The 13,610-nt window shown below is 55.3% G+C and overlaps 2 protein-coding genes across 2 annotated transcripts; one reads left to right on the top strand and one right to left on the bottom strand.

Annotated features, from left to right (window-relative positions):
• Nucleotides 1-2,692: 2,692 nt before the first annotated feature.
• P884DRAFT_276170 (uncharacterized protein) lies at nucleotides 2,693-4,390 on the bottom strand (the record flags this gene model as incomplete). Its single annotated transcript, XM_069442921.1, has 3 exons — nucleotides 2,693-2,714; nucleotides 2,798-3,244; nucleotides 3,321-4,390. The coding sequence occupies 3 exons, from the start codon at nucleotides 4,388-4,390 to the stop codon at nucleotides 2,693-2,695; spliced, it is 1,539 nt and encodes a 512-aa protein (XP_069299272.1).
• Nucleotides 4,391-6,226: 1,836 nt separating this feature from the next.
• Nucleotides 6,227-6,733, top strand: P884DRAFT_195665 (uncharacterized protein; the record flags this gene model as incomplete). The annotated part of the gene is made up of 1 exon (XM_069437925.1): nucleotides 6,227-6,733. The coding sequence occupies one exon, from the start codon at nucleotides 6,227-6,229 to the stop codon at nucleotides 6,731-6,733; it is 507 nt and encodes a 168-aa protein (XP_069299273.1).
• Between the last annotated feature and the right edge of the window lie 6,877 nt (nucleotides 6,734-13,610).

Genomic DNA, 13,610 nt, shown 5'->3' on the forward strand with positions numbered 1-13,610 from the left:
CCCGAGCAACTGAGCAACCGGCCGCGTTGGGAACCTTGGCGTGCGTTGGGCCATGGTCCGGGTCGTGATCAATAGCGGCTAGGTTGCTTGCTTGATGCCGAGTCCTTATGCGAGTGTCATACGGTTTGAGTCTGGAATGCCCCAACTAGCCGCCCATTCTCGTGCGTCCAGCGTCTGGCCAAACTGGTCTGGCGCCGCCGTCGTATCGTAGGTAAGAGAGTGAGAGACTGTACCGTACAAGCCGCCCGACTGGCCACCACGATAAAACTCTTGCGGAAATCAGCCAGTGACGGGTGCGCTGGACGCGCTCGCGTACCCGTCCCGGCTCCTTCGCGCAGGACACAAGGGGCGTAGGCCCTCTGGCCCGAAACCTCGTTTCAAGAGAGAGACCCAAGCCAGCGGCTGGGCTGCCACCAAATCGCTAAGCTCCGAGCACGAGCGGGAGCCCGTCCTCCCAAACGTGGGGGCTGACTTGGGAATTTGTGCACGATGTTTCGCAGCGAATAGATGCTCGCTGCCTATTTTATCTCGTGATGTGATGAGGCTACCTTTGCGTTTGCGATCTGGTCAGGCAATCCTTCCGCTTGTTGCTAAGTTGTTTTGGACTGCCTGGCTGCCGTTGGATCGGTAAGAGCGACCCTTGTGCAAAACGCACTGTCTTCCTACTGTGTAGACCTCCAAGTACCATTTTTTCTACGCACCCCACCTCTAGTAATCCGTACACAATAACTACCGACCACTGTTTTACAGTATATGCTTTATTATCCTCCGTGCAGAGAGATAAAACCAACCATCCCGTCTTTAGGTCAGCGCTGATAAAAAGATTGAGCGTATCCCCGCTAGTCATGCACCAAGCACATATAGCGTATTACGCAGCAGGAACACGGACACCAACGTTGCACGCCTGTTTGAAAAGGGCATCCTTCCAGAAGGGTTTTCAGAAGCACTGCAGCTGGGATCGCGTCTCGCGCCAAGCATAACCTGCGCCGCAACCATACACACCGAACGTAACCAAGAGAGGATCCGGGTAAACGACTAGATAAGCCGACCCCAGGCCAGGAAAGACGAGGGGAAAAAGGAAAAAAAAAAAGCAATCGTTTCAGTACTCCGTATAACTATGCTAGCACAATGCAAAAATCCTGGGCCTGTGCCGCACAATTGCCGCATGGCCTTCGCACGCCCTCGCAGCAGCACGTCCCAATCAATGTAACAGTCTGTAGCGATGTGACGCGAGGATGGAGGCCGCACCAACGAGCACTTGGCAGTAACTAGTTATTCATAGCCCGGTCTGGGTCACCCTGCTGATATTAGTTGCTACACTTATGCATATATAAGGTACATACATGTATGGAATATCGTACATACAAACATGGCATCCCGGCATTGGCCATTAGCATTCCCGGCCTGCACGGAATGGATGTATGTATAACTACTATAGTACATGTATGTATGTGCATACTTACCTGAACCTTGCGCATGAGTGCTCTGTAAGTCTTGAATCTTAACGCCCTGTTGGCTGGCCTATTGGCCGTCGTTTCCGCTTAACCTAGTGAGGTAAACAGCTAAGCAAGCGAGATGACAACACTGAGGCGAGCCATATCACACGATGCGCTTCCGTCGGGGGCGAGGAATCACCTGAGTTAAGGAAGAAGTCGCCTAGGCGATTGGAACAAATAGACACAGGTTATAGGTAAATACAGGCATCCGGATCCAGATGAAAGAAAAAGAGTAAGGTATAGACATGAATGTGTAAAATGGGAAACCTGGTTCTTCCCAGGCTCCTCTCCCCCCCTCTTTTCTGTTCTCTCTTTGTTTCCCCCCACTCCCCTTCCTCCCACACTGTCTTTCCTCTGCTCGCTCGCTTGCTCGTGCCTGAGCTCCCAGGGAATATCAGAAGAACACCAGAAGGCAACCCAACGCCAAGCTGATAATGCAGTAATGCTGATCCACCAACTCCGCAACAACGTAGAAAATACCTAAGAATACCAAATCAAGGGCAAAGCCGGAAATGAACCAAGAACAAAAGTAAAGAAGAAAAAAAAAAGAACAAAGGAACAAAAACAAAGAGATAACCGCCTGCCTTACTCGTCGTCCCTGCCATAAACCGTGGCGGGGATTTTCTCATGCCTCCGAAAGTCATGTCTTCGAACGTGTTTGACCAAGGGGCCTGGTTCCCGACTGGTCATGGAAAAATAAAGGCCGTTTCTTCGTGGGCGTAAAGTAGGCAGGCCATCGCACACCTCGAGCACAGCGGCATTGCAGCTTCGCCGTGACAGCAGGGCACGCAGACCCCAGCAGCTCTCGTTCCCAAACTCCATCCATCTGTGCTGCCATGCGGTTCTTCCTCCTCTTCTTGGTTGGAGTTTCTTGCACTCCGTACCCCTGCCCGAATCGGCTCGGCTTTATCGGTTCTACCGCCTCAGTGCCCCCCGCCCTTTTCCCCCAAGGTCGTCGACTAGTGAAGCGAAGGGGGTAGACACTCGACCCCGCTGTTTGCCGCTGACTTGGAATAGGTCGTTCATTACGTCGTTTCCATTTTAGGGCGGAGCACAACCAAGACTTTGTCGCGTCCTTGTCTCTTTTTTTTTCCTTCTTCTTTATCCACCTCCTTCCTAGAGACTAGAAAGAGACACGACAGAGGGAGCTAAGCCCTGAATGACATGCGTGGGATCCTTATCGATGTGAAATCGTGTCATACGCGAGCATCTGGTCTCCTGTTCACGATGACACTATGTGAGTACTCGTCCGGCTTCCTCGAGAGTCATCGATGACTTGCAAAGGCGAAAAAACCACTTACGATTCAGTCTGCCAAGTCCTCCGCAGGACGTCATCGTGAATTCTCGGCAATGTCTCTGGCTGCCGCCATGAGTATGTTGTCGAAGTAGACCGCGCAGTCTCGGGTGTGGGAGTCAGCGGAGACACCCGCCCAGTAGTCGGGCTGTAGTGCTCGTAGCCGACGCGGGCCAACTTCCGTGGCCCGGAGCAGGCCGGATCAGGACTTGCCGGCCGGTGCGCGGTTGTTGTCCGCGGCGATACCGACCCGCTCGAGTGGCTGTCCGGTCTTGGATAATGGTACTGCTGATTGCTGCTGCTGTTGTGGTTGTTGTTGGTGGTGGTAGTGGTGCTGCTGCTACTGCCGCTCTCCGTCGTCGGCCGCGAGGCCGTTCCGCTGCCTAACCGACGCATCTCTTCCTGATCGGCGGGGGGCGTAGAAGGTGCATTGTTATTATGACCTCCTCGGGGCCTGGATGGATGGCATGGCGTGTCAGACAGGACCAGACATATTGGCCTCGGGTTCCGGACTATCAGGGGCTACTTACGCATTCTTGAACTTGCATACCCGGCCAAACTTCTCGCACTGCAAGCACCGCGGATAGTCCGGGTCGCACTTGATCTTCTTCTCGCGGCACGTTACGCACGCGATGGCCAGTCGTTTCCTCGGTTTCCCCGCCTTGGTCACGCCCCAATGGGCGTTGACCGCCTCGCCATCGATGACTGTTTTGCAGTGACTTCCATCATCGTAGAAATAGCACATGCCTTCACCGGGGACCTCGGCCGCCCGGACGAACCGCGGCAGAAAGTGCGTCCCTGTCCAGATCCTGGGCCCCAGTCCGTCCTTCGCCGGAGGGACCTCCGAGCCGACGCTGCTTGTCGGGGTCGCCGGCGTCTGCGGCGCCGGTTGCTCTCGGAAATCCGCTCTCCGGCCGTCGCCCCGGCCGCTGGGCAAGTGAGATGAGTATCGGTCCAGGGGCGGAGGCTGATAATACTGGTGGGGATCTCGGCTGCCGAGCGAGTACTCCCGGTTCGCCTCGTGGCGTACTGACGACCACTGGTTTCCGGAGCCGTGCTCGAGCCGTTGTTGCTCTTGACGCGGTACGGGCGAAAGCGGTCTCGGAAACATGCTCGACAGGGGCGGGATCTGAGGGCGGTCGGGCAACCTGGACTCCAGCAGGCTCCGCGGCTGCGAGGCCGAAGATCCAGGAGGCTGAAAGTACGAGGACGACCCCACGGTCGGCCTTGGGGGATAGTCGAGTGGTGACGAGGACGCCGAGTAGTGTCCTGGCCGGTCTGAGAAGGGCGAGTGGAGTAGGGGCGTCTGGGACGAGGGCCCAAAGAGGCTGCTCAAGGACGGAAGCTGCTCTCGCGGCGCACCGCTTCCACTTCGATCGGCCGATGACTCCCTGTGGGCCGTCGAAGACTCCTCTGGCCCCTTTCCGGACGACATGTCGGTTGCCTTGACGGTCGGTTCATAGTTGGACATGGGCGGGGACGGAGGAGCACGCTCGAACTGGCGTAAGGGGAAAGAGGCCGAGTCCGGTGTGAGCACCTCGGGCGGCGTATCTGGGATGGCCGAACGCAGACGGGGTTCGAGTACTGTTGTAAACCCCATTGAGAGCGACTCCGGAATGGTGTACTTGTCCTGGCGTGAAGGTAGGTCTGTCCGTCTCCGAATGTCCCTCCTAATGTCGATGACCAGTGGGATGAGGAGCAGTAGTGTCCAGGTTCAGTTGGCGGCACACACGCGCACACAACCCTATCTCTTTCTTCTCTCTCTCGCTCTCTCTCTTTCTCCCTCTTTCTCTCTCTCTCTCTCTATGTGTGTGTGTGTGTCTTGCACACTCGCACGGTCGAGCCAGCGGAGTGGTCCGCAGTAGCGAGGTGAGAGCCTTGAGGGGAAGTGGCAGTTGATATTCGCTCGGGTAAACGTGCGTAGTACACAGACGGCACAGTCGACCCGGGACCACCCTGGCGCGGACAAGCCTACCGGCAATGCCAAGCGTAGTGGAGGGAGAAAGGGTACACACTGATCTCCGGATAATTGGACGATAGCTGCGAGATGCGCTAGCGATCGTTTGGGTCGTCTCAACCCGGCCGAAAAAGCGAGCAGGGGGGTAACTAACTGGTTGGCAGGGTGCAGCCAGCAAAGTAACGGACACTGACCGGGTTGCTGTGTGTCGGGGGTAGAGGAGGGGGGCAGCCTGCCTGGGACGTACTAGCCGAAAGGGAGAGGGGAGAGAAGGGGTCGTCGGTCAGTGTGCGTACCGTGGACAACGTAGGAAGGGGAGACGAGTTGAGAGGCTGACTGGGTGTACGGACTACATACACAGAACACTACACCACACTAGCAGGTGTGTGTATGTATGTACATAAGGTAGGTGCTAAGGCAGGACAGGATTGGCTTCCTTGGTATCCGTCTGCCGGACCAACGCTGGAAACTACACAAGAGCCGGGCTTTCTGTCGGCCAGACTCTGGATACGACTAACAGCAAACTGCTGACCCGGGTAGGGGCCAAGAACAGAAAATGACCTGGGGAAAGGCCCCTTCGAGCAGGGGGAGCGGCCCTTCAACAAGGGCCGGGTTGCTTGCGCCTACCAGGTACACTAGTATGGTGTGGTGTACGGTGGAATATGCCCACGGTAATGGCAAGCTAGCGTCCCGATTAGTGCACGATGAAGGCCAACCCGGCCCGATGGGCGCTGCTGGTCAGCCCCTCTCTTTTGTGGGCCGGCAACAAGGACGGCCGTGAGGGTACTTTGGGCAAGTACATCATTATCCCCCATGTAGGGGAATCCGTCGATACGGTAGCGCGGCGCCAGACCCACGGCCTTTTCGGCAGTGCGGCATGGCGTTGCGGACTTCAAACGCTGCATGCAGTGGTGAGCGAAACAGGAAGTGGAAGCGGGCAGGCAAGCGGGTCCTTGAGATCCTGCAACCTGAGTAGGAGAATCCTGCCGTGGGTACCGCAGCAGCGAGTAGCGCGGACGAGTGTTGCCTCCGCCTAATGACTGAGTGTCAGCATAGCCGCGGCAGGCCTTCGCGCTGGGTTTTCCGTAGCTACTAGTTAGTGTATCTGTAGTGTGGCGTGCACGCACATGACGCCAACCCTCCTCGCCTGGTAGGCCATGCCAGCGGGCGAGTTGCGAGCATGGAGTGGGCGGCCGGCGGGTAGCGTGCGTCCAGAAGGTCGGGGAAAGGGTGTGACCCCTGGGGCTTGGCGACCACGAGGCAAAAGAGGGTTCGGGAAGATAAGAGGCTGGAAGGACAGCGTGTGTGATGTATGTACGGAGATACAGTACCGGGTGCCAACCAGGGGCAGGGACAGGGGCTCAAGTGAAGACCCCCCAGAAAAGCACCGCCCGCCAAGAATGATGAACGGCGTTCCCAGATCGGGCGGAATTGCCCCGTGCTCAAGTGGTTGGGGCTTGCCACTTTTCTGCAAGTGACATGACCGGAATCCGGGCCGTCTCGCAATGCCGTTTTGTCCGTCTGCTTCTTCTGGGCATCGCGAGATGGGCAAGCCTTGAACCGATCGGCGACTGGGATCCGAAGGAGGAGCCAGTGTCCTGTGCACAAATGCTTCTTGGGAAAACTGGTCGTCAGAACGGCGTCGTGCCCAGTAGCCTCAATTGCAATGGCCAGCCGCGTTGCCTTTCCTTCTTGTTGTTCTGGAAGTTCGGTCACCGTCTCTTTCGACCCATTCAGCGAGAGCAGGCGACGCAGGGCGGGTTGCTTGGATGCAACACTGGCTTTTTTTCGCCTGGAATCCCGCGTGCGCCCAAACTTGGCCGTGCGGGAACAAGACGACGCCCGCTCTCGACCAGTCAGCGATCAGCAATGAGAGCCCCTCAACGACGGAGCCAGCGCCGCCTCAGCTCGAGCGGTGGCCAGAGCGGAGCCTGCAAAGCCCGAGTTAGATTGAGGGATTACCTCGCAGGTTACTTGTCGGGCTGAGGTTCACCACTTCCAGGCGGTTCCTGTGTGCCTACCTGACATGCAACCCTCTTATCTGATGCCTGAGTAGACTACACGTTGCTGTAAATTCTCTTCTTGCTCACAGAAGGTGCCAACATGACAGTGCGTAACGTCAAGCGCGACGGGCCAAGATAATGCAGGAGCGTCCGCTAAGATTAATCTTACGATGCGGAACTTGGAGGGAAGGGGCCCCAAGGCAAGCACGGTAGTGTATTTTCCCCGCGCCTTCCTCATTCAGGGTTTGCTTCCAGTCAATTTGCCGGGGTCGGTAGCAGCGTGCACACACAGATGCGGATTACACTGTCCACTGCCTGGGATCTCAGAGTTGCAGCTTGAGCATCCTATCCCAACTCTCCGGGTCGCTGAAACAATACCCGCGATTTCTCCGGCTCTTCATTGGCGTACGTGCGGTACTTACCCGGTCTACCCACCCAACTTGTTGTGTGTAGTGCAACTTACTTGTTTGCCTCGCCCCGGTGGGTTACAGCGGAATGACCCCAAAGAGGCGCTCAGACCCGGCCCTGCGCTACACTATTGTTCCAGAACTCTGCAAAAGTTCCTCTCACCACGGTTTCTCCACCATTCGCTCTCGATTCCCAAATCTGCACGCCTCCTGCCGCGTTATTAGCTATGACGCAGGCGCCAAGGATTGCCGGTTGCCCTTACGAGCCACCGCCTCCCCGCTTCGCTTGAAAGCTTCAACAACTGGACGAGGAAGCAGGGCATTTGTAAATCATCGCCCACAGGCATTCGCTTCTGGGCAAATGGCAACATCATCGCATCATTCGGCTGATGTTCGCCATCAAACAACCCGGCACGCCGAGGAGAATACAATAAGGCGGGGCCGCGGCCCATCGGAACACAGTTCCCCAAGACACGAGCTGCAGGAGCTGGACTTGCCTCTTCTCAACGGGCGAGCGCAACAGCCGAGTTTAGGGACACGTGCACGCGGCAGTTCAAGCCCGGGACTTGTTTGCGGCCCCATACGTGATAAACGTTTCCCATGGGTCCATCAGACTCGGATTCGGGTGATCTTTTCCCTGCCACTGCCAGATTGGCGGTGATGAGACCGACGTCTTGTTCGCTGACCGAGATGCCGGAGTGGGGGTGATCAGTCGAGAGCCCTCCTTGCAAACCGACCAACCGCCACGATGAGTTTGACAAGTCCACGGATCTCGTAATCCGTACTCGTACGCCGCCTCCTCAAGGACCTGTACGTCTCTTCCACTTGAGCACCACTCTCGAGCAGCATTACTGGCGAGCGAGTCAGCCCATTCCATGGATATTCAAATATGATCGTTTTGCCGTACATACCCGAAAGGTTATCTACCAACAGACCGACACGGGTCGACCCGCGACGCAGATCATCCGCAACATTTGAGACATTCTGCAACTCGCCGCCGGTGGTCGTCGGTCCGCAAGCGCTAGAGTATGGATTACAAATAACAAATCGACCGTTAAGACATGACGAGTCCATCATGATTGATCAGAACAAAGCGAGACCTTCGCCAGACCAACAATCCCCCTGCCAGCCGCACAGTGCGCTCGCGTAATGCCTGACGAGACTTCTCCGAGAATGGTTAGCAGCATGGCTTCAACAACCCTCAGCATCTCAAAATAGAACGATCATCTGGCTCCTGCCGATCTTGGCGTTACTACAGTAGTTCACCAACAAGCAGCAAAAGGGGGATTTGCGTGATAGAGTTTCCGGAAAGCTAACCTGAAACGGGTTAAAGGTAAACAACTACTCGCATCCCAGATCTTGTTCACCGGCAAATTGTTCAGGACCGCCATGGTTCTGACGGACACGTGCAACAAGAGCAATTTGCTGGCGACAATCTGCCCAACGGAGAGCAAGGCTACAGCGTGTAGTTATCCGTACACCCATGCACTAATAAACAAGCTGGCGCCGAGCCCTGGCCGCCAGAATCGGCAGCTCTCTCTGTCTGCAAGCACAACGAACAGCTGGGCGAGACAAAAGAGGAATTGCTCTCCCACCTGCCTTCCTTGTAGTTACCTTTTGGTAGGCACAATTGCTACCATGGAGGGATTCTTCAGGTTGGCGGGACGACGTTGACGACCGACCCCGACGGCTCAAGGTAGCCGTCATTCTACACGTTAGAGGCAACGAAACCATGTCCGCATCCAGGATTGTGCTGGTCAGGGGAAAGGACTGATTCCGCTCCTCGGTTAAGAGGCTCACGGTGAGACTGGTGTTGCAGCCGGCCCCTATCCTGCAGCCAACAACCCCTTTCCATACGAATTATGACACGGGTGCAGATCTTTGGCGAGATGCAAGCGGGCCGAAGAAAGGGACGGGAACAAAGCATCGCCTAATATTCCACGAAAACGGAACGAGTTCTTAACCAACGGCAAGGAAGAACACCCAGAGCGACAAAAAGTTTCTGCCAACACAAGGCACGGCCCCGCCAACATCCAGGTCCGATGGAAGCGAGCCTGATTCCGCAGTGAGAGGAAGGATACTGCAACATTCCATCCGGGGTAACCTACAAGTATATTGCCGAGTCCGTTGCAGGTTCACCCGCTCTCGAGGACGAACGCTTGCATCTGCCATAGCCAATTGTCAAGGCTCCTGCTGCGGAGCGGTCTGCGTCGTGTAAAAAGGTTAATTTGTTGGCGCCTCTCGGATGCATGTCAACCGCCTGCGGCAAGGTCGAGAGCGTGAAGGGCCGTCAGGATCTGGCCACAAGACACACTACGACGGTCCACGAAAGTCGTTACCGGTGAGAGATTCTGATGAGGGTTGCGACAACGATGACGATGCAACCAACGGCGGCGTCCGATACACCCGTCTAGACTACTCCACGGCCCGCGCAACAATATTTCTCGGGCCCTAGGCCCTCGGGAAGGATGTTGATGATTTCCACCAGCCATGAGCCGCACTGTGCGACCGGCGTGTCGGTTCGCCTTCCTGTAACGCACCAAGAGCAAGCAAATTTCACGTGAATGAGTGCATATCTACCTTGCTGCTGATTGCCTCATCCTAACTGCACTACATTAGAGGAGGTAAGGACAGGTTTCGGACTTGGCGGCACAAGCGAGCCGTTGCCCTCGTCTGGCGCACTCTCTTGTTCTGCCTCTCAGTGGTGCGGATACCTTCGGCCTTGCGGTGGTAGACTTCGGGCCTGTTGGCCTGGCCGTACCGCCTTTCCTCCCCTGTTTGATGCACCCCTTTGACAATATTCACCCGCCGGTCTGCGACTCTGGGGAATGGCGACGGCTCCACGGGCCCCAGTGGGTTGGAGAAGGGAAAGGGCTGAGAATTGCCGCGAGGGGGTGTAGCACCGCAGGTGACAAGCATTCCCGGTGCTCCGTACATGTTGTTCTCGGTCAAATCCAGGGGTCCCGCTAACATGGGCAGAAAGTCGTGTCTTTTTCGTCTTTTTCCCTTTCCAGGAGCGAACAGCCGAGGAAGGTTCTCGCTGGATTTCTTCAAGCCCCTCTCCCCTTCCCCCAAAGATCCAGCCGGCGGTTTCGACTAGCGAGCCTGGCCCGACTATCAGTGCCGGTGGAGTGAGCTTCTTAGTTCCTCCGACATGCCCATCCCTGTCTGTCGGAGCGACGCATTGCTCGGCACACCTCTAGTGTGTAATAACAGTTGCGCTCTGCAACTTGCGCAATACGCTAGACTGCTAAGTTAGGACCCAAGAGGTTCGTCCTGGATAATCCGGGGGAGCCTGCTGGTCGGGTCAATAGGGGACGAGATCCGGCATAGGAGCTTCCAGCGGAGGAACAGCCTGCGATCAAGCGAGCAAGACACACAGGCCGACCCGGTAAAACGCTGCGCTATACTAACGTTACGCCTGGAAGGAAGCAGGGCGCGCAGGCTGGCGCAACTCCACGTGCCAGTAATCCTTCGCAATGCCGAGAATGGAACTGCTTGCAACCCTCCGCCGTCGGCGTCGTATGGCATCTCCACCGGCGTCGCATCTTGTACTCTGTTGGGATCGATTTATTTTCGATAGTTTGTGTGCAATCAACATCGAACGATCTGCGATGCTGCTTTCGTGATATTGCGCAGGGGGACGCCAATAAGATCGACACTTTGGGGATTCTTCCTCGACTGCCGCAGCCCCGGACCCCACAGTGGCACACGACTGGATAAACGAGTGTGAGCACCTCTCCACTCGTATCGACGGAGTCGACGGAGTACCGACGACACAGTAGTGTACATACCGATTACACGATGCAGTACTTGAGTAGCGTAGTGGAGTGCATGCTAGTGGACGCAGATAACTAGTGCGCACCGCCACTACCCCAAGAGGTGGGGGGTCGGTGCGCAAAGTACCGTATGGGTGTGCGTGTCTGGCCCCCTGCTGACAAGGGATGGCATTGCCGGAAATTTAAGCGAATTGCGCGCGTCGTCAACATCGTCGTATTCTTGGCAGGCTAGGATTTGCTCCAACATTACGGAGGTATCCGTTGTGCGTTTGAGCTTTGGAGGTGACAGAGAGAGCAGAGAGAAAAAAAATAAACAAAAGAAAAAAATGAAATTAGAAAAAAAAAGAGAGAGGAAACGAGAGAAGTTGATGGGAATCTTTCCTTTTCTCCTCTTCCAGAAAACGAGCAACAAAATATAGAAACAAAAATGTTTTAAAAAATAAGATAAAAACGAAAAACAATGGAAAGGAGAGGAGAGGAAGAAGATAACAGAATCTCGTAGCACGGGACGTATCTTGGTTTGTTCCACTTGCAAGACATCGGGAACCGCACAACAGATACATGTCAGCTCAGGCACCTATTGTCTGGACAATGCAGTACTAGTGCTCTGCATTCGCAAAATGCATAGTTACTTTGTACGGAGTATATACATACATACATACGTACGGTACTCCGTATCCTCCCCGCTTAGGGCTTCCGTACACGCGCGGCAGGGAAGGGTCAGAAGCGGTAATGCAATGGGAGATCGCCGCAACAAGTGCCGTGGTTCCGGCATTGCTGATCGGTGTGGATGGGCGAATGGTGTCAAAGAGAAACTAACTACACTAGTGTACGGACGGCAATCCGAGGACGTAATGCAGGTCTGCGCGTTATTTGGGAAACGAGTTAGGGTATCTTTGCCGTGAGTGTCCTTGTGTATCTCTGCCTTTTGAGGAATTTTGTCTCCATTTGATGATCGCGCCAGCTATCACACTATCACACTATCATACTATACTACACTACACTACACTCCTAGCAACTTACGTGTCCTGTCCTCAGGAGGCATCCGGCCATTGGCAAATGAAAAAAAAAAAAAAGGTTTCTTGATCAACCAGGGCTATCATGAAGAAGGCACTTTCCCCGGTCTTGTGACTGCCGCGGCGGGCTCTCGGGCCTGTCGGGACGGCGATCGTAAGTCCTTTTGCACGCCACTACGACGGTCAAACGGCAGCTAACTCGATACGTCCAGAGGCCGAGGCTATTTTTAGGGACCGGCACGGTACACCGCACCAGGACCGTGCAATTTGCGATATGGTCCGTGTCATTTCTACCACGGAGGAGCCTGGCAGGCGTCCAACCAGCGCAATCGACCCACCGCGACAACGGGGGCTCTGCGAGAGAGGCGCGCCACATTGTGACCTTGGCCGACCCCGGTCTGGCCGGTACCGACTCGGTTTTGCTGCGTCGCCTTTCCTTTAAAATCCTAAACTTCGGAGCCATTAGAAGAAGGAGGTGGGCGAAGGACTAAATCTGGCGTGGTTATATGCTCCTGTCATCATGTTTTCTTCGGTCACGGCGCCCGAAAACGACAAAGTGCAGTGTTGTGCAAAGGATTCAGTACACGATAACTACACTAGTGTACTAGTTACTCCGTACATACGTATGCCGCTACCGAGGCCCCCCCGCTTCGTCACCGCCCCCGGTGCTTGTCCGGCAATATCGCAACGGCAATTAGCCTGTTCACCTTGGGACAGAGTCGACCCGTGCAATAGCTTACTACAGTAGTGTACACTACCTGGTCAACCTGGCCTCCAAGTGGAGTGTAAGAAGATTCCAGCTTTCGCCTCGGCAGGGATAACCATTGGGCTGGTTGCGCCGTATCATACATCACATCCAGCTCGGCACTGCGCTCCGTTCTAAGGGTGAAAATTGAAGGAGCTAGCGCCGAAACCGAGGCGAAGAGAAGAGCGACAATGACAGGGTTACGTGTTGTTCACCAGTCTTCTGCTGGTCATTGGGGTTGTATATCGAAAGGGCGATCCTCTCTCGGTCCGTCAGGCACAGCAGAATTGAGCAAGGGGGGATTCCGCTGGGTGGCGACGCCCCGGAGGAAGGAAAACAACTGTTCAGAGTACGAAGTAACTTAACCAACGAGTGTGCCGTGGAGTGTATGCACACTTCGGATGAACCGAGGTTCCTGCAGGGTCGGCTGTTATCCCAGACCTTGTGCCCCCCGTTGGCCAGTCAATCCGCCGCCCAATTCGGATGGAATGGCCTCTCACACTAGTGTATGTAGTATTCTGTTGTGACATTGAGGCCAACGCGCATTTGACGAAAACTCGTACTGAGTGGGGGAAGTGCATCCTTGGACAAGTATAGCGTTCCAAGTATACATAGTATACCATATCTCCCGCGTTGCTGCTAATAAAAGAAGTCGACATATATTGTCCCAGATCTGGGGAATCGGCAGAATCGTACTACAGGAGGGTCCTAGTAATAGTACAAGGCCGTGTCCCTTATTAATAATTACCTCGAGGCGAGTATATATCGCATCATTTAATGCCCAGATTTATTTCCCCGATAATACCACCATGCAATGCCGGACAGTAATACATATGTTTTGATCGCCTTGTCATGCTGACCGCTCGTCCGACTTTGCATCGGACGTTAGTTATCTGCGACCAGTTGTCCTGGA

Source organism: Thermothelomyces heterothallicus, assembly GCF_042370625.1.
Source record: "Thermothelomyces heterothallicus CBS 202.75 unplaced genomic scaffold P884_scaffold_6, whole genome shotgun sequence".
Taxonomy (NCBI): Eukaryota; Fungi; Ascomycota; class Sordariomycetes; order Sordariales; family Chaetomiaceae; genus Thermothelomyces; species Thermothelomyces heterothallicus.